Source organism: Olea europaea, unplaced genomic scaffold, assembly GCF_002742605.1.
Source record: "Olea europaea var. sylvestris unplaced genomic scaffold, O_europaea_v1 scaffold293, whole genome shotgun sequence".
NCBI lineage: Eukaryota > Viridiplantae > Streptophyta > Magnoliopsida > Lamiales > Oleaceae > Olea > Olea europaea.
The window spans coordinates 317,671-340,683 of NW_019247890.1; the positions used below are offsets into that span (position 1 = coordinate 317,671).

Sequence of the window (23,013 nt, forward strand, 5' to 3'; positions counted from 1 at the left end):
TAGTGGATTTTGAGTCTTTTGTATCTGATATTCAATTAGCATCACTGTATCCTTCTAATACAGCTGGATATCTCGTATAATGTAATCCAACATTTGAGGTGTATCGTAGATATCCAAGAACCCTTACCAGTGCTTTCCAATGGTCATTATTTGGGTTACTTGTATATCTACTAAGTTTGTTTAATGCATATGCAATATCCTGACGAATGCAGTTTGTAATGTACATTAGACTGCCTATTATCCGAGAATATTCTAATTGAGATACGGGTTCGCCTTTATGTTTGGCCAAATGTAGACTTCAGTCTACAAGTATTTTAACTAGACTTTCATCATACATATTAAACTTTTTAAGTACAATCTCAATATAGTGAGATTGAGACATTACAAGTCTCTCAGATGTTTTAAGAATTTTAATTCCTAATATTACATTTGCAATACCCATATCTTTCATGTCAAAATATTTTGTCAACATTTTCTTGGTATTTTTTATCATATCATAACTACTACACACAATTAGCATGTCATCAACGTATAGACATACAATTACATATGCATTAGGTGTGGTTTTAATAAAAACACATTTATCACATTTGTTAATCTTAAAACTATTTGACAATATAGTTTTGTCAAATTTTACATGTCATTGTTTTGGCGCTTGTTTTAGTCCATATAATGACTTGATAAGCCTACACACCTTTTTCTCCTGTCCAGGAGCGATGAACCCTTCGAGTTGTTCCATGTAAATTTTTTCTTCTAACTCACCATTTAAGAAAGCTGTTTTGACATCCATCTGATGGATTTCCAAATTATGCAATATTGCGATTGCAATTAATACTCCAATTGATGTTATCCTTGTCACAGGTGAGTATGTATCGAAAAAATCAAGGCCTTCCATTTGTTTGAATCATTTAGCTACCAATCTGACCTTGTATTTATCAATTGATCTATCAATCTTTGATTTTCTTTTGAAAATCCATTTACAACCTAAAGGTTTGTTACCAGGTGGGAGATCTACCAGTTCCCAGGTATGATTCTACATAATATAATCAATTTCACTATAGATAGCCTCTTTCCAGAATGGGGTTTCTGGACTAGACATTGCTTCATTGAATGTCCTTGGTTCATTTTCTAACATATAAGTTAAAAAATCTGGACCAAAAGATGTAGATGTTTTGGTTCTTTTGCTGCGTCATCACTTTGAGGATTACCAATTGCAGAATCATAAGTTCATTTTTGCGGGCTTATCTCTTTCCTATCTTTACAAGGAAACTTGTCCTCAAAAAATACAGCATTCCTAGATTCAATGATAGTATTTTCATGTATATCCAGAATGTCAGACTTATGTACGAGGAAACGATAAGCACTACTGTTATTAGCATATTCAATGAATATGCAATCGATGGTTTTAAGCCCTATTTTAACTTGTTTAGGCTTTGGTATTTGTACCTTAGTCAAACACCCCCACACTTTTAAGTATTTGTACGAAGGTTTATGACATTTTCATATTTCATAAGGAGTTTCGTCCCTACCTTTGTATGGTACTTTATTTAGAATGTGGTTAGCTGAGAGAATTGCTTCCCCCCACAAATTTTGTGGTATACGAGAACTAACCAACATAGCGTTCATCATCTCTTTTAGAGTACGATTTTTGCGTTCCGCAATACCATTTGATTGAGATGAATAAGGAGCTGTAGTTTGATGAATAATCCCAGAATCTGAACAAAATTCATCAAACGGTGCTCCATATTCCCCACCTCTATCACTACGAACAATTTTTATTCGTTTGCTTAGTTGATTCTCAACCTCATTCTTGTACTGTTTAAATGCTTCTAAAGTCTCGTCTTTACTCCTTAGCAAAAAGACATAACAATACCTTGTGCAATCATCTATAAAAGTAATAAAATACTTTTTACCTCCTCTAGTTTGCACAAATTTTAAATCACAAATATCACTGTGAATTAGTTCTAGAGGATTTGAGTTCCTTTCAACTGAATGAAATGGTGTTTTCGCTAATTTAGCCTCTACACATGTTTCACATCGATGATTTTGATCAAAGGACATGGAAGACAATAAATCTAAACTTACTAATCTTCGTAAAGTATTAACATTTACATGTCCTAACCTATCATGCCATAAATTAGAAGATTCAATCAAGTAAGCAGAAGATTTATTTTTATTAATATCAAAATCACAGAGTACAGGCATTACATTCAATTTGAATAGCCCATTGGCTAAGTATCCTTTGCCTACAAACATGTCATTTTTGGTGAATACAAACTTGTCAGATTCAAATACCAGCCTAAACCCATTCTTGCTTAACAGAGCTCCGAATACCTAGTTTTTGCGAATATCGGGAACATGCAGCACATCGATGAGTGTTACTTCTTTTCCTGATGTCATCTTCAGCAGTACTTTACCTAGACCAATAACTTTTGATGATGCCGAGTGGCCCATGAAAAGTTGTCGTCCATTGATAGGAGTATAAGATGAAAACATCTCCTTATCAGCAGAAACGTGACGAGTAGCGCCAGTATCAACGAACCATTCTCTCGGATTATCCACCATGTTTGCTTCAAATACAATAGCCGAGAGCATTAGTTCAGACACTCCGTTAGACAGTATGTCTTCTTTAGTTAAGTGCACTTGGTTCTTTTTGTTTTGCTTTTTCTGCCGGCAGACCTTTGCAATATGACCAGGCTTACCACAGTTATGGCAATCTCCTTTGAATTTCTTGGCCTTGCTCTTTTGCTTGCCATTATTCGGGTGCTTCCTTTTCTTCCTAGTATTTGGCTCCACCAAATTGACTTTAGCCTCCATTTGCTGCTTTCCAGACTTCTTTTCAGCATTTCGATTGTTTTCCTCAATTCTTAATCTAACAATCAAATCTTCAAGTCCCATTTCCTTGCGTTTATGTTTCAGGTAGTTCTTGAAATCTTTCCACATTGGTGGTAATTTTTGATAATTGCAGCTACCTGAAATGATTCACAGAGTTTCATGCCATCTGCATGTATATCATGCAAGATAAGTTGTATCTCTTGGACTTGAGTCATTACTGTTTTAGAATCTACCATTTTGAAGTCCAGNTTCTCTCCCCCTCAAAGACTATTGGTACCCTTTGGAGCCCAAACCCAAATCCCAAACTTGAGCTATATAAGATGGTTTATATTTTTCTAGTTTTCTTATGTGGGATTGGTATTTTCCATATTAATCTACTCATGGACTATAACACATTCGGCCAAAAAAATCTTATATCCGATTAACGAGACCCACTAAATTAATTGGTCAAAAGTTTGTCAAACCAACTAATTAAAACCCAATTTTTCCAACAGCATTTAGGATAAACCAAGCGCTTTGGTCTAGTTTATGTGGACCATAAGAATGGGTAACCCCGGCGTCTAAAATGGGAAAATTAAGCAAAATCATGTATTTTCAGTTTGATTATCATTAATCATGTCATTAAAATTCATTTTCAAAAATCAGGTGCTAATTACGTTTTTAAAAATATAAGGTATAAATCCTAATATCTTTGAAGCTATCAAAAGTTTAGAAATTAATCCATAAATTATAGGAAACTAAATAAGGATAATTACCCTATGTTACAAATCTCTCTCTCTCTCTACCATTTCTTTCAGAGGTGATTTCTTTCTACACGTTTTATGTTCCAATTTTTTCTCTCTACCATTTCTCTCTACCGATAGAACGCAAGCATCATATATCTGTCGTCGACGAGCAAATTGGGTCTACCTCCAATCATCGCCAATGAACGCATTTTGTTATTACATATTTAATTAAATTATAGATCACAGTTTTATCAGAGGTCACCAAATATAATCACCTAATTTTTAAAAAAAGAAAATATGATTGTAGAAAGAGAGAGTGTAAGGTGTGAACGAGAGAAAGCGAGAGGTGAGGAAAACAATTATTAAAAAATATATATTAAAGAGAGAAAGTGCAGGTAAAATGATGAATGACAAAGTGTGATGCGTAAGAGATTTTTGTGTGTGTTACAAGACATTTATGTAAAGAGAGAAAATGGAAGGAAGGAGAAATATGATGCGAGAGAATCTATTTTATATATATATATATATAAAAAATAGATTCTCTGACCACCATGAATTTTTAGCCGTTAGGTTTACTCTCTGCAGTTTTGCGTTGAGCCCTTCAATAACCGAATGAAAATATATAAATCTATCCTTATACCAGTGCATGACTTTGGACTAGACTCGTTGCCATGAAGCAACTATTCGTATCTTTTCTATTGTTGTGATGTCGTATGGTACTAGAGTAATGTTATTTAATATTACTGGTGTCAAGCACCAGTATTGGTGACACTGCAGACATTGAATGATAAATTCAATTAAATGTAGTCTCATACGATTCATTTAATTGAACCCATCTAACATGACCATCTAAACTAGTTGTGTTAAATGGCATTATTCAAAGAACTGTTATAAAGATTTTACTCGTTCTTAGTCATAATTTTAGTTTGATTTCTAATGTTTGGTTGGTTTGACTCAATATATTATAAACCTTCAAATTTGAGTAATTGGTTTTGATGGATTTGAAGTTAATAGAACTTGAAATAGCAGTTAATACATTATTGACTACTCTGAAATTGTGGAAATTTTAATCAGAGTTGAGGTGTTTAATCCTTAAAAATTCAATTTTGTTAAGAATGATCCAAATCATTACATGTTGATCACTATTTTCTTATTAAAGTGACATGGAATTTTACTTAGAAAAAATATCTATGAGCCACAGACCTAACTTCAACTTGATTGGCCCAATTTCTAGTAATCCAGACTTGAGTCTACACTCCATTAACAGCCTGCTCTTGTTTGTTTGTGATTCTGTAACAGTGTTCTAAAAAGTGCTTTTAAGGTGCAGAACACTTAGGCATCTCTAGGTGTGCATTATTTATTTTATTTATTTATATATATATATTTTTTTCCTTTTTCAAAAACCTTTTATTTAACTTCAGTTTTCAAATTTTTAAAATACTTTTATTAGTATAATCGTCAAGTCATAACTGACTTTATTTGATAAAGATTTGATAAGGTTTAAGTTTCGATGCTATTTATTTTATGTAATTATAATTTTAAAATTTATTGTCTTGTTGAAAATACTTTCATCTGAAAGTAACATAAAATTCCTGCAAGAATTATCCAGTTAAAGGTTGAAATCATAAAAAATAGTCTAGCTTTTGCTTTGAACACTTGAAAATTTTATAATTGACTAACTATAAAAAAGATTTAATAAATATAATATTTTATAATTTTAGATATTTGGTTTCCATAACTTTAATTATTAAATAATTTTTAGAATGATTAAAATAAGTATCGCCTAGACATCACTTAGTCTCGTAAAACTTGAAACTTAACCTCCATGCCTAACTACCCTGTAAGCTTTTAGAACATTGTTTTATAAAGCCTGTAATTTCGAGCACGCCCATTCATTTTGAAGCCCAAGGAGAAGTGATGTTACTAGTACTAATTAAAAGCCATTCTGAATCTCTTGGAGGGTTAGGCATTACAACTGGGACATCAATCAACACAAAGAACCCCTAGCATGCAATCACAAATCACAATATATATACAAGGGGAAACAAAACTTTTCTGGTAGCAAGTTGAAATTTTGAGTAAGCAAATCTCAACTTACAGAAAGCAGGAAGAGAAGAATAATTAGCTCCATTTGCAACATAGAGTTTAGTATTTCCATGCTATACATGTATAAATAAGAAGCATGTTATACAACATATTTGTACAATAACTAGAAACAATCTACCAGTTACAATTATGACTACCTGATATCTCGACTAGGAACTTCAATAGCATTTACTTAGAAATAAGAAATCTGATCTCCACGCAAATAAAACAAGTTCTGCTCTAGTGTCAGTATTCTAGAAGTTTGATTTCATCAGCTTCATTCGAGGTTTAATGGTAATGTCATCAACAGGGATTCTCTGTTCTACATGGATATAGTCTCTTGTCTTGAGCACCTGCGAGGTTTTCATGTCAAAATTGAACATCATTATTGTAAAATGAACTGGCGTCAGAACATTTGATGAAAAAGAAACAGCGCTATGCAAAATAACATTTATAGAAGCAAAGATAATTAGTAATCATATCATTTCATAGGAAGAAAGGACAATGCAAAACTAAGAATCGAAAAAAGTGCCATCATTTTCAGGATGGTTTTACTTCTAAGCATACCATCCGTAAATTTTGTGTGCATGTGCGTGCGCGCGTGTCTGAGAGAGAGGATAATTCCACTTCAAGTGGTGACGTGCAATCAACATTATATTTCTTCTCAAGTTTTCATTTACATTGCCAACAATCGTTTAACTTATTTTTCCAGACCTATTCAACAAAATGCAATTGCTTTCTTGAATGACCTTGACATTCCAAAATACAAACTGATTGCATTTCCCATTAGCAGCGCCCAAAATAAAAATAAAAATAAAAATAAAGGATAAAATCAATACCACACAAAGTATTAAAAAAAATTCTCTTTACTTACTCCCAGAAATCTAAACTTCACTTATACCACACAGAGTACTAAAAAAATTTCCCTTTACTTACTCCCAGAAATGTAAACTTCACTTACTCCAATTGCTGGAGTTCAGAGTCGTCAACAAAAACTAACTATTTGAAATCCAAGTACATCAATGATCGTGCAGTCTTTTTTATAATGTGATGAATGAGACAGTACCAATAAATAAGAGAGTTTTCAACATACCAATGCTTCGAAAAACATCCTTGATGCTTCCTTGCGCGTTTTACCAATTAACATGTTGTCCATGGAAAGTGACTTCCGTCCACAATCTGCCTCCTTCTCAAACAGGGTTTGAAGATACTTGGAAACAGCCCTATAAGATATAAAAAATCAAACATTTATGAAAATGATAAATTTGATGATAAATACTGATCATCTGAAAGGTCGAAAATCCTGACAAAAATGTGAAATAACAATAGCTGGGACAAAACAAGCAACAGATGTACTAATTGATGAACAATTGTCAGAATGATGATGCAAATCAAACAATTGAAACATTTCTGCTCCAATTTTCAGAACTCAGCACGAACCAAAATCCTCAAACTCAAACAGAGCAACCAGTGTTACTATTCCTAAAATAAAAGCTGGGACTAACAGAGAAATGAAGGACGAGGTCGGGGATCTCTTTTATAAAAATAAACTAAATCAATTGTCATTTGGCTACATTATCCACTCATTTCTTGCTATGCAGCACAAGGCCGCAGTTTGGCACTAATTCATGGAAACAATAGCCAAAAGAATATCTTAAATACCAGAAGGATATGTATATACTCATTTATGAAAAGTTGAGCAACAGAAACCAAACCTTGTACGTGAAGACCACCCACTGTTCTCAGTTAAGCGAGACTCTTCAGCATCAGGCATATAATCATCTGCTATTTCAGCTACTTCCTCATCATCAACGTTGAGAAACTCTGAAAGCCCAAAGGTGATGAAGAATCAAGCTTACGTGGTCCACATAAACATGTCACAGACAACATAAATGCCGAAGGATACGGGCAAACTCTCTACAAAAGAAAAACTAAGGACCCAAAAGGATTCAACAGAAACTCGGAGCATTAACAAATACCCATAAAGAATTTAGGGGGCCTGAATGAAAAGGAGAAGCCTCAGAAGATTATCCAGAGACCTTCCAAAACATTCAGCTTATAAAGTATCCTTCCTAATATTACATCCGCAGCTTCTTATCCACATCAAGGCTTGCGAAACAATTCCCAACGAGTCTTTCTTTTCATTTTTCTCCTTATATTGAAGCATGAAACGTGTGCGAATATATAAGTAGGATAGAAGCAAACCTGTGTCATTTACCGGGGCAGAGTAATCCAAGTTCTGCGTCAAAAGGCAAAAAGTCAATAACAGAGCTCACCACAATCAAATGCCGAGGGGGGAGGGGGAATCCTTTTAGTTTTATACACGGAGAACTCTTAGATTTCTACAGCCTAAAAAGGAAACCAGAATAGGTTCTCGAGGTAATGACAAAGAATTATTCAGTAAACAGCACAATGAAAATTTGAATTTCTTGCAAGACCAATGAGTCTCAGTCAGCATGTTAGGATCAGGTGCTAGATAAAGAAAAGTAGCCAATTTCCTATTGCAATAATCCTTCATAGGTTGCATTTATTATCGAAATTAGAAATACCTGGATAAATTTTATGCGAAGTAAACATATATTGATTTAACAAGCAGCCCCAAGTAACTTCATTTATTGTTCAGGCTTTATCTTAGTTATCACTATAAACATTCAATCATGATCATATCAATTCATGTTAAGTAATGAATGTCAGAAAAACATACAGACGTGAAAATACTATAATTCTCTCTGGTATACTACACGCTGAAATTTTACCTTAGCTAATGAGGTGTATATCACGTGGCGAAGTCAGAGATTCTGGGACCAGGAATCACAAGCTCAAGTCCCGTGTTATGTGAGCTTAAGCCTTCAAGGTATTAGTTAATGTCTTCGTTGTGTTTGCCATTGAATGCATGTGAATGTCATTTTGCTGAAAAAATGATGATGCGTAAATGTTTGATTACTTGGTTCTTAAAATTATTAATTTTGAGAGAGACCAAGCAGGTTCCGTTCTGTATGAATTATTTCGAATCATTGATGCAGAGTTTCGAATAAAAGCATCGAATGTCATTAGAACTTTTAATTTAGTTTACTACGAACCATTTATCTATCTGAAGCCATAGAACCTATCTTCCAAAGACCCAGTGAAATATCCAATTTTACGTGTCTGCCTAAATCATTTGGAATTATGATGAATGGAATTTCAACTATCTATTTAGAGAGCTAAAAGTACGGTTTTCAAAAGTTTATGACCCATTTCTTTATGTTAAGTTCTTCAGCCTATCATTTGTAGACCCAGCAGATATTCATATTTATGATGCCTGTTTACTTCATTTATCAAGTTCAAAAACTTGCACATATCAAATTTCATTCGACTACAAATGGTAAACACAAGGATAACATTTGCACATCATTAACCAAACGTTGTTCCAGAACAGAAATAAGGATATTGAGACTGGGGGGTTCCATCTTACAAGGTCCAAAGAAGCAGCAAAAGCCCTTATGTGTTGGTTAGTGTTTTTATATCTAACCAATGTAGGATTTTACTCTTAAAATGTCCCTGAAATATGTTAGCTCATTTGTGTACACCAATCTTGAAATATTATGGCTCAATTGAGCTTCTAGACTTGAAAGGCTCATTTGAGCATTAAGGGATCGCTACCATATTGAGACGAGGTGTTCCATGTTAAAATGTCAACCGTATTAAAGGTGTAGCCCAAGCCCTTATAACTGACATGGGATTTTACCCCTAACAAACGAAAGAGAAGGCACTGAAAAAATGAAAAAAAAAAAAAAAAAAAAAAAAAAACACACACACACACACACATACGTTATGGAAGAAATTTGTAAGCAGCAAAATCTAAGTAATGCTAGACCAGAACCAGAGAAGATCATCAGAGGTAAACAAGATAACTTACACCACGGTCATGCAAGTCCAAACCAGAGACTTCTCCATCAGTCATATTGAGGTAACGATAGTCTTCCTTCTGAATTGGATTTTCATCATCATTCAAGAAACCATCATCCAAATGCGCACTACTTTGTGCTGGATATGAGCCTACTATTGGTTGTTTGCCAGACACACCATTATCGGTCTTCTGTTCGCCAAAAGGACCGACATTACACTCCAATTCTCCATGATTGGAATCTGGTAGCTGTTCAACTGCTGCACCATGTCTGGCAAAGTCTGATAGGACATTAAACAATGTGCTAGGTTCTGTTTCATCTACTACAATAATATCACCATTCTTAACTGTGACTTCATCTGTACCAATCGCCTTATCATTGCTCACATCCACCGCTGAAATATCCAACTCAAGGAAGGGTGCATCTGTCTTCTGATCAGGTAAATTGACTGGTGCGTCCACATTCATGGAAGAGTTTGTCTCACTGGTCTCATTCAAAGAAGCTGTTTGAACCATAACAGCAGGAGCATCATCCATATCACCTGAAGTGTGATCAATGATGGATGATGACACGACTCCCTCATTAACAGCAGGATTTACCGCATTAATATATTTATCAATTGTTTCTAGTTCAACTACATCCTTCAAAAGCTCCTGCTGAGAAACATCGGGCTCCACACCATCATTAGTAGGACACATCGGCTCTTGACAGATATTAACTTCAACACTGGTGGCAATGGATGTCTCCAGCAAGCTCTCATTCACCAGAATCTCACGATCTCCAGCCACTTCATTATTCCCATCTACCAAAAGTTTAGAGTTTTCTCCCATCCCTATTTGCTCTGTGCCGTTGGGTCCATCAGATCCTTCTTCCTTTCTTATGTCCCTGTTCATACTATTTTCATCATTTTGGGAAGCTAATCTTGGTTCAGCTGCTTCTTCAATGAATACATTGTTTTCGCCATTATGGAAATTGGGTTCAGCCACAGTATCAAATGAAGCGTCATTTTGGCAGATTCTAATTCTACTCAAGTCATATGATTGACCGTGCAAAGATGCCAATTCGATTGACAAGCCTAAGAAAATATGTCAAATTCAATAGAGTGAGTGCATTGAATGAAGTTTGTCCAATGAAGTTACAAAAATATACCTTGCAAGATAGTCAATTATCAAGAAAAGGACAAGCATTCCCCTCAAACAGACCAGAAATAAATAAACAAACAAAAAAATGAAATAAAGTCTCTTCTGATAAAAAACAAAAGAAATTCAAGGATCTTTCATGTATTCACTCATGAAACGAGCTTTCTTAATAACAAATAAAATATTTAAATTATGTGATGCCTATCTTTCAAACAAAATCGATAACTTGAAGAAAATAAGGTGTGGCATAGCTGGTTTGGGAGTTAAATTGTTGTTCTTGTTGTTCTCTGACAATGTGCCAGTTGGTAATTAATACACATGATCAAATGTCTTCTATAAACAAGAGTCAAATTTCACAAGGAAAATACATTTCGAGAGCGCACATATTTAAATTTTAAACTCACCAGAAAATATCGGTTCAAGAAAAATTTCATCCTCCAAATATTGTTTCTCAATCATTGAAATTTCAGGCCGTGTACAGGGAGCTTTCTTTCTGACACGACGAACATCCTCAGTGTTCATCAGCTGTTGGCGTATCATACTTTCAAAGAAGAAAGAGTAGGTAAGTTACATGAACTTCATGAACCAGCTAGTAGATAAGTTCACCACACTAAACCTAAAACACTAGACAAGAAAGCTCTGAACTACAATGAGGAACTTCGGGGGCAAATGCACCAAGTCAGATGCATTTAGTAGCCAATAATGTCAAATATATAATGGTAGCCAAATAAGCACAGATCATGTCTGAGCCAAACACATCTATATGAAATAAAAAATCAGGCGAGGGGGAAATAATTAAAAAAGTCAATATAATCACTAATTCTATTTAATTAGTGATTACATGCACAATATGCATTCCATACGCAGCACATCATTAGTTAATTATTAATAATGTACATTAGTAGATGAGGAGAGCTCCATGCTATGATGCACCGATGTGTCCGATACGATGCATGTCAGATACGTCGACAAGCGATTTTTCAAAAAAGTACTGACACATCGTTGACATATAGATTAATTTTTTTTAAATTCTTCATTTATATAATATAAATTTAGTTTTACATTTGTTATTAATTTCTCTTGTTAAAATATTTTAAATATAAGTATTTACTAAATAGCTTTGAGTTAAAAATATATAACATTTTTAATAATAAAAAGAAAAATGTTTATGGTAGAGTGTCCGAAGAGTGTCAATATCGACCCGTGTCGAACAATAACACACAACCCTAATTGAAGTGTCCGTGCTACAGAGACTTTATGCATCCTAGCAAACTTATGAAATCTAATTAAAATAAAAAGCTTGTAGAGGAAGTTAATGTACTATTGCAGACAAGAGGGGAACATACTCGCCATGCAAAACCATTGTATCATCCATGAGCACTTTTCTTTTGGCAGCACCAGTGCGTGGAGCAGAACGAGCACGTTTCATAGATGTTACCTCATAAACAACAGGAGATGGCTTTACTTTCAAAACTGAAGATCTTCTTCCAACTGAGACAATAAAAGTTCCCACAAATCAGAAAGCATCCATAAAAAGTAAAGGATATTTTCACTTCTGAACCCCCCAAGGAATCATGTCTAAAATAGTTAAAGCTATGAAGCACAGATGCAGATACGGAATACGGACTCAACATGAACCAACATGTGAACACAAATTTTCAAAGGACACCCCAATCAAAATACTTCAAAAAACTATGTAGTTATAAATTATATCTTTATGTGAAAATTTTGTTTTCATAAAACAAATTTCCTTCCTTTTTTTTTTTTTTAGGTTTGATTTTGATCTCGTAGAAGGGAGGTTACTCATATGAAAACAAATTTCCAAACCAAATACGACAACTAGTGGGGTCCTGAGCTAAGCCTTGGCTGAACCTTGGAAATCTTTGTTCTTCATATTTCTAGTGCTAAAAAAAATAATAATAATAAAAAATAAAAATAAAAAAATCCTAAGTCATGTGCATACACAGTAGGTATAAAACAAATTAACATGAACTTCATCCAATTCTTCTCATATTATCTTAATCTTTCTCAAAAATGCTTTAATAATTGAGGTTTTCCCTAATTTTGTATTGCAAAATTTATCAATGGGGTTGGTCGTGACTCTCGCGCGTCACATAACAAAATTACAAAATGTATCAGACAGATGATGTGGTGTACGTCACATATCCGAGGGAATTTTGGGAACATGTCATCTGCATGTTGGAAATTTTAAAAATTATTTAAATAATATGACGCCAAATAGAGCGTTAGGTAAATGGTCCAGCTTGCCTAAGGCATGTCAATGTCTGATGCTTGTCAAGAGTGTCCACGTTTCACAGATCAACAAGAAGAAAGTTCGACAAACCTAATATAGAAGACAACAAATCATCATCATCCGGAACAGATTCTGTAGTTCTTTTGGCACGGACCACCCTTGAAGATTCGACTGAATTTAAACCGTGCTCTGTCAATGTGTTTTCAGTATAACTACGTTTTCTGCCCGAGTATAATTTGCTCCCAGCATCCTCTTCATCTGGACCTACTAATTCCCTTGGACTAGCCTCTGCTAGCATGTCTGTGTGTATATCAGCTTGGCCTGCTCTTACTGATAGTAGTTTCTCGGGAGCAGGTAAATCAGCTTCCACAAAATTATTTAAATTGTCCACAGGCCTATCCTCTGAATGTAAACTATCCACTTGACCGTGCAGTTTGCTTAACGCTGAATGAGCATCTTCACATGGAAGAAGTTCTTCTACATGGTCTTCCTTTGAAATTTGTTCCGAATTATCAGTTATCTGGCATGCTCCACCTGATAAAATGAAAACTTTCAATACACAACCAGGGACTACTGCATTGATCAAAAAGCCATTAATCTCCTACAGAACTTCTTTGATCAAGTGTTTCCTAATAAGTTCTGAGCCCTACAAAGAATTCTTCAACATTTTAAATAAAATAAGAGTTAGATGATGGAATGAGGAATTAAAGACAAACTTAGAACAGAAAAGATTCTGGATTTAAAAGACTGGGGGAAATAATGGAAACAGTAACACTCCTTTTAGACTTTTGAACTTGTTCAATTTACCCTCACAAAATAGGACTAATTGCCCAAGAACAATTTGATAAGACTAAGCCCCTGTTTGAGCCCCATTATCTCAAAATACATTTTTCCTCTAACTCATTTACAACCACACATTCTTCCAATAAAATAATATACACAAACCCAAAAAAATTTCTATTCTTTAACCACACAATCTCCAAAAAATAACTATTACAAAGCTCATTTTTGTTAAAAATTGGGCTCAAACGGGGGCAAAATGTCCTTAAGAAAATTAATTAGAATCTTTTAGAATTTGCACATTACATTATGTTAGCAAGTATTTAGCTTGACAGACAAACCTAGCGTAACAGTCTCCTCTCCTCCAGAAATTTCTAATGAACCCAAGGTAGCAGTATCAGACTGGAAGTCCGGATTCGTTGACATGTCATGTACAAAATTTGGTACTAAAGCTCATTTTTGTTAAAAATTGGGCTCAAACGGGGGCAAAATGTCCTTAAGAAAATTAATTAGAATCTTTTAGAATTTGCACATTACATTATGTTAGCAAGTATTTAGCTTGGCAGACAAACCTAGCGTAACAGTCTCCTCTCGTCCAGAAATTTCTAATGAACCCAAGGTAGCAGTATCAGACTGGAAGTCCGGATTCGTTGACATGTCATGTACAAAATTTGGTACGTGAGGTTGCTCTGGGTTGGAACTGCATGGCCTGAGAAATTGAGTTTCAGTAGCTGCCATGTTTTCATGAACATCAGGGTTCAACAAGTTTGAATGTATAGGTTCCTGATATGCCAGAGTTTCAGGATTCTCAGAGCAAGAACCTTGGATTTTAGCCCCTACTTCTGATGCATCACGGAAAGGTTTATCCAGCTCACCTGCACTTGCCACACTAACAGGACCTTCTACCCCAAGTAATGCTTGATCTGTCAATGTTACAGATTCGCAGACTTGCTGGCAAGTGCCAGTCAAACCAGAATTATTTTGATCACTGTCCAAGACAATTTCTCTGGGACCTTGGGGATCATCACAGGGCTCATTTGCTGAGGGAAAGTTTGTCTTATCGTTGTTGACAACTTCATTCAGCAAATCTTCCCTGGAAGGAACAATAGAAGCCTCAGGGATCTTATCATCTAATTCTGATGCTGTTACAGCTTCTACTTGATTAGATAAATCAGAAGATGGTCCGGATATTGATGAAGGAGGTTTGGCGAAATTCACATGCTCCAAAGTAGCTTTAATAAAAGGAGATTCTCCCTGCAACTTTCTTTTATCAATCTCCAGGCCACCTGAATGGTACCCATCCTCATCAGGCAGCATCCAAGGATTAGCATTAGAATTTACATCATCTCGTGACAACCACTCTACCTCTTGTTTACCCTCAGAAGTAACATTTTTAGCATTTTCTTTCACAGTAGATTCCGTTAAATGATATTCCCCTTCCAGATGATCATCACATGTTGAAGCCTCTTGGACATTGGACAAGTTAAGCTCTTCCACCAATCCAGGAGTACAAGGTGCGTGAGCATAGTCCATGACATCAGCATCTTCAACAACATCAACCTGCACGTGGAAAAATTATCTTCACTAGATAGAAATCTAAGTTTCCGGTGGACATATCCACTTGTGGTATTGTGAATCGAACTAACAAAACAAGCAATGCCAAAGATACATCTTAACAACATATAATGTAAATCAAGTGATATGTAGATTAAAGCCTGAAAACATAATTTTAGAGCTCCAAGTAGCTACCATGGTTTCTGAATTTGTCCTTTCTTGAGGATGCTCATCTAGCTTGAGAGGAGTCATCGGCTGGACAGAGGCCTGAGGATCACCACTGGAATCGGAGAAAAGCAGTGTTAGAGATCAATCCAGTTCAGATATTTAATAGACTGATCAACAGAATCAACCATCAAGAGACTAAGAGACTCAGAGTGTGTTTGACAACCACTATTGTAGGAAAAAGAGTTTTGAATAGTGATTTCTAGGATAATGTGTGGTTAAAAAGTAGAGAAAAGTTCTTGGTATATGTGTAAAATATTTTATTGTGCGAATGGTTAATTGAAAATGGTCCTGTAGCAAACTATAAAATAAATAAAAGATTTTGCTACTTGTACATAAAAAAGGTACATAGGAGGTTACCGAAATGATGTGGTGGGAAAAGATTGAATGAAAAAATTGACTATGTTTTAAATTAACAAATGGTAGAGAGCCATATGGACATTACGTAATCCCTTATGTAAGCCTTGATGTACATGTAGTAAGGTCCATAAATAAATGGTTGTCAAACAGGCTCTCAGATGCTTCAGAAAGACAGAATAAAACTGTAACTAAAAGAGTGGCATTTACTAGTGAAGTATACTTAGTAGATAACACAGATCAGACACACGTTATCAGAGGCAATTATTGATGTGGGCAAGAAAGACCAAAAAAGAATATATCACAAATTAGTTGATTTATCATCCCTCTAATTTCAGCTTAAATGAGCATACGTCTGACAGTCTGCGGCAGATAATTTAATAGCTTGATGCTTACCAAGCACCTCTAGTCAGAAAGAAACGAGAAACCTTCTACATGACTCCCATATATCAAAAACAGTAAAGTAGACCATACAAAAACAGTTCATTTTTCCTCTTCTTATCTAAAAGTTCAGAAGTGTGAAGGATTCAATGTGTGAATATTAATGGCCCACATAATAACTATCAGGAATCAAGTGACAGAAATAGAATGGCATTTCAATACAGCTGCTGCAGCCTACAGCAATTAAATCTCAAGGTACAAAAGTATTGGAAGAAAAAGGAATCATTTAGCAGTTCCATGAAAATTTATGTAAGCCAACCTCTCGGCCTGTCCTGAAGTGCCAATGTTGTCCAAAAATAATTCCTGTATGCAATTGATCAATGAAAAGGGAATCAAGTAAGAACAGATGCTTCCGTAAATCTGTACGCAGATAAGAATACTATTTTATGCAGCAGGCTGGGTAATATCACACTACTATAGAGACCTATGTCCCAACATCCATGAAAATAACACTATATAAAACAATGAGTTAAACCCAACAACACAGAGACAAATGTTAGCACATCACATACACAGAACGCAAACCTAATTTAATGACTTAACTCATACTGTACGATAAGAAAAGATCCAATGTCAAAATTTATGGAGAGAACTTTGTGAACTTCCATCTTAATTTCCCGTCGATAATCGATAACATTATTCTCATCACTACTTTAGAGTCTACATGCATCGATAGGTAGCTATACATTGTCATGATGACCCTTAAAACTCTGAAGAATCATCACTATCATGAAAACGACAACCTTTTTTCAAATAACTACAGAAGTTACAGGATATAAACCTTTGGAATTCATTTTTGGACAATTGAAAATCAAAAGAGAGGACAGCAGTTTGGATGAAAAGAAGTGTGTATTTAAGTTCTATCTAATTAGGACAAAGCATTTTAGAGTATTTGTGTTCTACAGTTATTTTTATATCTAAATTCCATGCCCCAGGCATATACTTTGCTGATTTCAACATTATCCTTTGGAGCTATTCTAATGGAAAATATTTTCAGAAAATTTTAGTTTCCTCCAGTAAAAGATGGAATGTGTCCTAATACTCTCCATGTATGTTGTAATCTGGTAAGGGTTTCATGCTTGAAAAGAATAATTTAATAAAATATGGTATGTCCAGGGGGTGAGCATTGAATCCAATGCGTGTCAACTATTAATTTGTATCAAATTTATAAATAGCTCAAGCTGTTCTTGCTCCACATTGACCTGCATAAACCTGACAACGTGGAAAGCATTTTAATATAGTTCATTTATAAGAAGAATACATATTAGAACTAAAAAACGCATGCATGGTCGAAGACTCTCAACTTCTGAAGAAATGGATATACATCAGGTGTCCTTTCAAGTATTATGCCAGATGTAGGGCAACCAGAAAAGAATAATTTAATAAAATATGGTATGTCCAGGGGGTGAGCATTGAATCCAATACGTGTCAACTATTAATTTGTATCAAATTTATAAATAGCTCAAGCTGTTCTTGCTCCACATTGACCTGCATAAACCTGACTCTCAACTTCTGAAGAAATGGATATACATCAGGTGTCCTTTCAAGTTTTATGCCAGATGTAGGGCAACCAGAACACCAAGTGATTTCACCTTTTATATTTTATCGGGGTGGATTGCAATAGAGAACATTTTCATGGAAAATTATAAATATCCTTACCAGTAAAAATGATAGAAATAAATTTAATTTTCAGCATCAAAGTAATTCAAAATTGAATGTTACCAATAATCAATTTTAACCGACTATACTTGGTCTAAACACTTTAGTTCCAACATGCATGGGAGAGATACTCCACAACAACATCAGCATGATAAAATCAAACATTATAAAACAGCATAAAATTCAAAAAAAGCAGAACAATGTTACAGCATCAAGAGTGTAAATATATATACCTCCTCAAGGTCCAATCCAGAAGCATCACCATCACCAAACCTCTCTACAAACAACCAGAGCAACAATTAGGAAAAATACTGAAGAAGAGGTAGGTACAAGCATTACTTTGATGATTTAAAGTCTAAAAATATTTTCCTCTTCATATTTGGGTTGATGTAACTCTTGTTCATTTTTCTTTTAGCTGGATCGGGGAAGGGTGAACACTCGGGGAAGAGATGGGGTTGGTTTGAAAATGCAACACATTAGGAGCTCGTTCAAAACAAGCACAAAGAATACCAACCATCCAGTCCAAACTTTGATGAGGAGTAACCAATACCATCCATGGTATCCTGAAGAGTAATTTGCTCCCTTGAACTAATATGATGATCAACGTAGTTACTGCACAATTTGCAATCAGTGTGTAAATGTTAGACGGGATAGAATATAATACCCATGCTCGACAAAAAAAAAAAAATATTACTTAATGTCTTCCGAGAATCCTAGTAAAAACAAGGGAGTCGATGACCGTCATGCGAGCAGATTCAAATACAAGTAGTTAAGTGTCTTCATATTACATAATGTCTTCCAAGAATCCTATTAAAAACACGGGGTCATGACCGTCATGCAAGCCGATTCAAATACAAGTATTTAAATGTCTAATCATTCGAGCTATTTCAGTCGCAAGAAAGTCAAGATCTAATGAATAACTAATTGATTTCCTTTCTTTCAGTTATTCTTTTCCCCTTTCCTAGTCTATTAATAACCAAAGGGATTTTGCCAATGTAAATAAACCATTAAACCCCAAACCTTATCAAGTCAACAAATGGACCTTTGAGTATGATTGAACATGTACAAGTTTGGCAATTACTAGACCAAAAATCCAATCAGTGCAGTGCTAAGAGAACTTAAAAACCATGATGATTTAGCAGCTATACAAATTTGTGATGCACTAGAAAAAGCGGGTAAACTCATATGCAGTATAAAGATAACATAGGTTTCTCAGGAAACGTGAATTAGATATTTTAAACCAACCCCTGAAATATATCATTATCTGGCAGCTCAAAATCATCAAGATCAAATGTTTCTGGTAAAGTGATGGAGTGATATGGCGCCTTCGATTCTTCAGGAGGTAAATCCACAGCAGCAGAGCGAAAAGCTTGCTTGACCTTCAGCAAAGCCTCGCTGCAATCATCAAACAGGTAGTTCACCTTTCGAGAATATATCCTCACCACTCCAAGCAGAAGATGGCTAGACAACCGAAGTGCAATTGGTACATCAGGGAAAAGAATTGAGTCTGCAAAGATAAGAAGCTTATACTGACTGAGAGAAATACACTTCATTAAAAACTAATTAAATGCCAAAGAGCTAAGAAAATAATTTCCGTAAGGAAAGCTCACAACAAAATTAACCAAATGCCAAAATGAGATTGTTACAACAATTGAATATGAACCAAGCAGAAAGTGAGAGAACCAAAAATGATTTCAGTTCCACATCACAGAATGGAGCATGATGATTAGTCATAAGTAGAGACTATAAGTGATTCAAATTTGAATTAATTAAGCATATTTTTGTTTCCCTTTTTAGCTCTGTGGCGCAAAGACAGCTTTGTTATTATTCTTTAGTGAACTAATTATTGAAAATTGATTCATTTTTGCCCCTTTTATCAATCGCAGGTCCATTCTTTGCTTCCTTTTGTTATCATCCTACAATTGCAATACACACACGGATGTGATTTGTCTAGTTCTAATAATGAACTTTGCAGTTTGTTTCAATTTATCAAGACTCTTAAGACTGCTCTATAGACAAAGGAGAAAAATTCATGAAATATATGGAATATCAAAAACCTCATAGGTTACGTTGACCATGTCAAAAGATATATGGAATATCATATCCGTGAATATCAAATTCATAGGTGTTCTGAAAAGTAGGAGATAATTGCTTGAGTTATGCAAGAAAACCCATCTAGTCCATGCCACTAATTCATGTGCCACTGTATAAATATGAACTACATTAATAATTTTCATGATTTCTAGATTCAGAGCATTTTCTTGAAAAATTCACATATCTTAACTTGGTATAGATACTTAAAAGGTTTTTACTGAGATTCAGTTACATGGCTAGACAACAATTAAAGACTCAGCAGTATATTTTTTTATTAAAATACTCAAATTCCAGTCCTAAAGTTAAAATGAATTATGGTGTCCTAGATATCACAGAGATATAATTCTTTCATTTACAAGTTTAATATAAGGGGTTGGTCCCCAGTAAAGTTTGTGGATCAACTTATAGACAAGGTTGTACAGCAACAATTATTTTTTAGTGGTCACGCTTTGGGTTTGCTCCCCAATAGTCATCAATTCAAGTCCCCTTAGAGCCATTAAGGTGAGTACCCGGCTATAAACTTTAGCGGCCCGTGACATTAGTTGAGGTATGTGTGAGCTGATCCAATCACCCATGGTCACAAAAAATAAAAATAATAATAAATTATTTTCTCGCAATTTTCCTTTTCCTACAAAAAAAAAAAAAAAAAAAAAAAAAAAAAAAAAAAAAAGCCAACGAGTCGAACATTCTAGTAGAATGATAGAACCAACTATTTGGTGTTTACAGACCTAAAAAGTATGATTTAATAAATGATAATTGCTAAGGTCCACAAAAAATTAGCTAATTCTGGTTTGCATTTCACCTGAATAATCCTAATATTGTTACTTATTCAAATGAACCCCACCCTATCATTGTAACCATACCACCCCACCCTATCATTGTAACCACACCATACCACCCCAAAATAATAAAATAATAATACTAATAACTAGGGCCTCCAATTTCGTTCCTTGGTAATTTGTTTAATCCCAAGCACAACAGGAACAATTCGTAGTGTTCAAAAGTTGGAGTTATGGAACTTCCAACATCTGGAGTATTGGAACTGCCTTGAACTAATTCAAACTGACACTTTTCGCCATAGGTATCATTTGTTCTCAAAATAAGCCTCACACCACAATGTGACTCTGTGGCTTTTCTACATGTATAAATAACCAGGCATTTATGCTTATTGATATTTTAAAAAAGCATCTGAATGAAAAGATTCATCAGAGAATTGCAAGTAAATAACTACTATGCAAGAATTGTCAAGCAGAGAGATATTGACATAGAACATTGTAATCTACCAAAATTAACAAGACATTTGGTGACATGGCAAATGTAACCTTGAATTTGGAACAAAAATTTCCATCTAAACCTCATTATATATGTTCATTTAGAAACTGATTCTGAACACCAATTTGAATCCACCAAATATCGCTTAAACATTCGTTCTTTATTCACATTACTCATGAGCTGCATTAACTTTTTCATTTCTTCAGTTCTTTTTACAACAAGTGGATTAAATTTTAGAGGTTGTATTACTTCAAGAAAGACCAACTGAAAGTAAATAATGACATTATTAAGCCTATGTTTGCCCCCATTTTTTCAAAAACTCATTTATCCAGAACTCGTTTTCATCTAAACATTCTCCCATTAAATAATTTTTCAAGTAAATCCAAAACTTTTACTTATTTTTAACCACACATTCTCTGATAAAATACTATTCCAAAATGCATTTTGGCCCAAAAAAGGCTCAAACAGGGGCTAAACATACAAGAAGAACTATCTTGCCACATTTACAAAGAGGATAATTAAAATTTTACCTACAGAGACTCCAATATCTGTATCAGCAACCTGATTCTTGCGCAGCTTCCGCTCCAAATGCGCTGCTATCCATATGGTCCCCAGCGGCCCCTTTTTTGCCAATATAAACTGCGAATAGAACATCTCCTTTCTCTACTAGAACAATCTTTATTCTATAACTATAACCAAACCCTTCTTCTCCTCCTAAGTTATTCCTACATAAATTAAAAAGGAAAAAAACATATATTCAAAAAAAAAAAAAGGCAATAAATATATGAACTTGAAAACCCAGATGGTTATCACTTCAATCAGGACCCAAGTGCAAAATCAAGCAAGGTTGACATTCAAAACCCACGTTCACACCAGATCCAAAAAATCAAAAACCCTTAATTTCGCACACTCACTTTAACCATCGAAAACCGCCAAATACAGAATTTCACCAACTTCAACGCTTAAAAAATCCAGAAATCGAGTCGCAGAAACTTCAGTTGCAACTAAGACCGAACTTCAAAACAGACGCCAACAATTCATTCTTACATGTACATAATCACTTACCATCGATCTGTAAAAACATATAGAGAGAGAGTGAAAGTGGAAAATGGAATCTTGAATTTTTGTGCTAGATGATGATGAATTTTGGGTTCTTTTGAGTGTCTGATTTTTGCTCCTAGTTTATGTGCGCAAAGCGCCTCTGGTTTTCGGATTTTCGAACTGGGAAAAGTCAAACTGTGTATCCTTGTGTACGTGTGCTTCTCACATCAGCAACGCTTGATCTTCGATCAACGGTTATAATTTGGAGTTAAGATATCGATGTGTTATTTACAGTATTTGCAGCAAATGGAAATCGTCAGTTAGGAACATGTGGGTGACAGCAAGTGATATTAACTTTCTCGTCGTGGTATTGACTTTTGTAAATGTTTTCAAAGAAGTCCTCAAAAGAAATTTCAAACTAATATCTAATTTCAAAAAATACGCAATTATTGAACAAGTGAAAAAATTTAATCAATCAATCACTAGAATAAAAAATTGAACCTGTAAAGAGTGAAAATTTATTGAACGTACTTATTCGGTTAGATAAACTTTTGCCTACGATTTGACCCCATTAAATTTCATTACATTACATTTTATTTTTTTCTCTTTTATTTTCAATCACAACCACTCATATTTCAAAAAAAATACTATTTTACTCATTTTCA

The 23,013-nt window shown here is 34.6% G+C and overlaps 1 protein-coding gene across 5 annotated transcripts; it reads right to left on the bottom strand.

Annotated features, from left to right (window-relative positions):
- Positions 1-5,670: 5,670 nt before the first annotated feature.
- Positions 5,671-22,534, bottom strand: LOC111384519 (sister chromatid cohesion 1 protein 4-like). 5 transcript variants are annotated; one of them, XM_023008803.1, is made up of 17 exons: positions 22,373-22,532; positions 21,838-22,032; positions 19,187-19,448; positions 18,456-18,553; positions 18,175-18,218; positions 16,542-16,585; positions 15,455-15,539; positions 14,377-15,265; positions 14,047-14,145; positions 13,016-13,459; positions 12,018-12,162; positions 11,076-11,212; positions 9,544-10,607; positions 7,851-7,884; positions 7,361-7,469; positions 6,739-6,868; positions 5,671-5,998 (listed from the first exon to the last, which is right to left on the bottom strand). In XM_023008803.1, exons 2-17 carry the CDS (start codon positions 21,959-21,961, stop codon positions 5,900-5,902), a joined length of 3,807 nt encoding a protein of 1,268 aa, XP_022864571.1. In that variant the 5' UTR covers positions 21,962-22,032; positions 22,373-22,532; the 3' UTR covers positions 5,671-5,899. The 5 variants fall into 5 exon arrangements, 4 of the variants coding, with proteins under 4 accessions (XP_022864571.1, XP_022864570.1, XP_022864568.1 ...); XM_023008802.1 differs by having other exon boundaries at positions 14,047-14,136; positions 14,368-15,265; XM_023008800.1 differs by lacking the exon at positions 14,047-14,145 and having other exon boundaries at positions 14,278-15,265; positions 22,373-22,531.
- Positions 22,535-23,013: the final 479 nt, after the last annotated feature.

What these genes read in the sequence shown, in the direction of transcription:
- LOC111384519 (XM_023008803.1), bottom strand. Translation starts at nt 21,961, where the DNA reads ATGTTCTATTCGCAGTTTATATTGGCAAAAAAGGGGCCGCTGGGGACC. An exon ending in GATAATGATATATTTCAGGG is followed by an intron (nt 18,554 to 19,186) that starts GTTGGTTTAAAA and finishes CAAATTGTGCAG; the next exon opens with TAACTACGTTGATCATCATA. An exon ending in GGGTGGTCTTCACGTACAAG is followed by an intron (nt 6,869 to 7,360) that starts GTTTGGTTTCTG and finishes TATATCTTATAG; the next exon opens with GGCTGTTTCCAAGTATCTTC.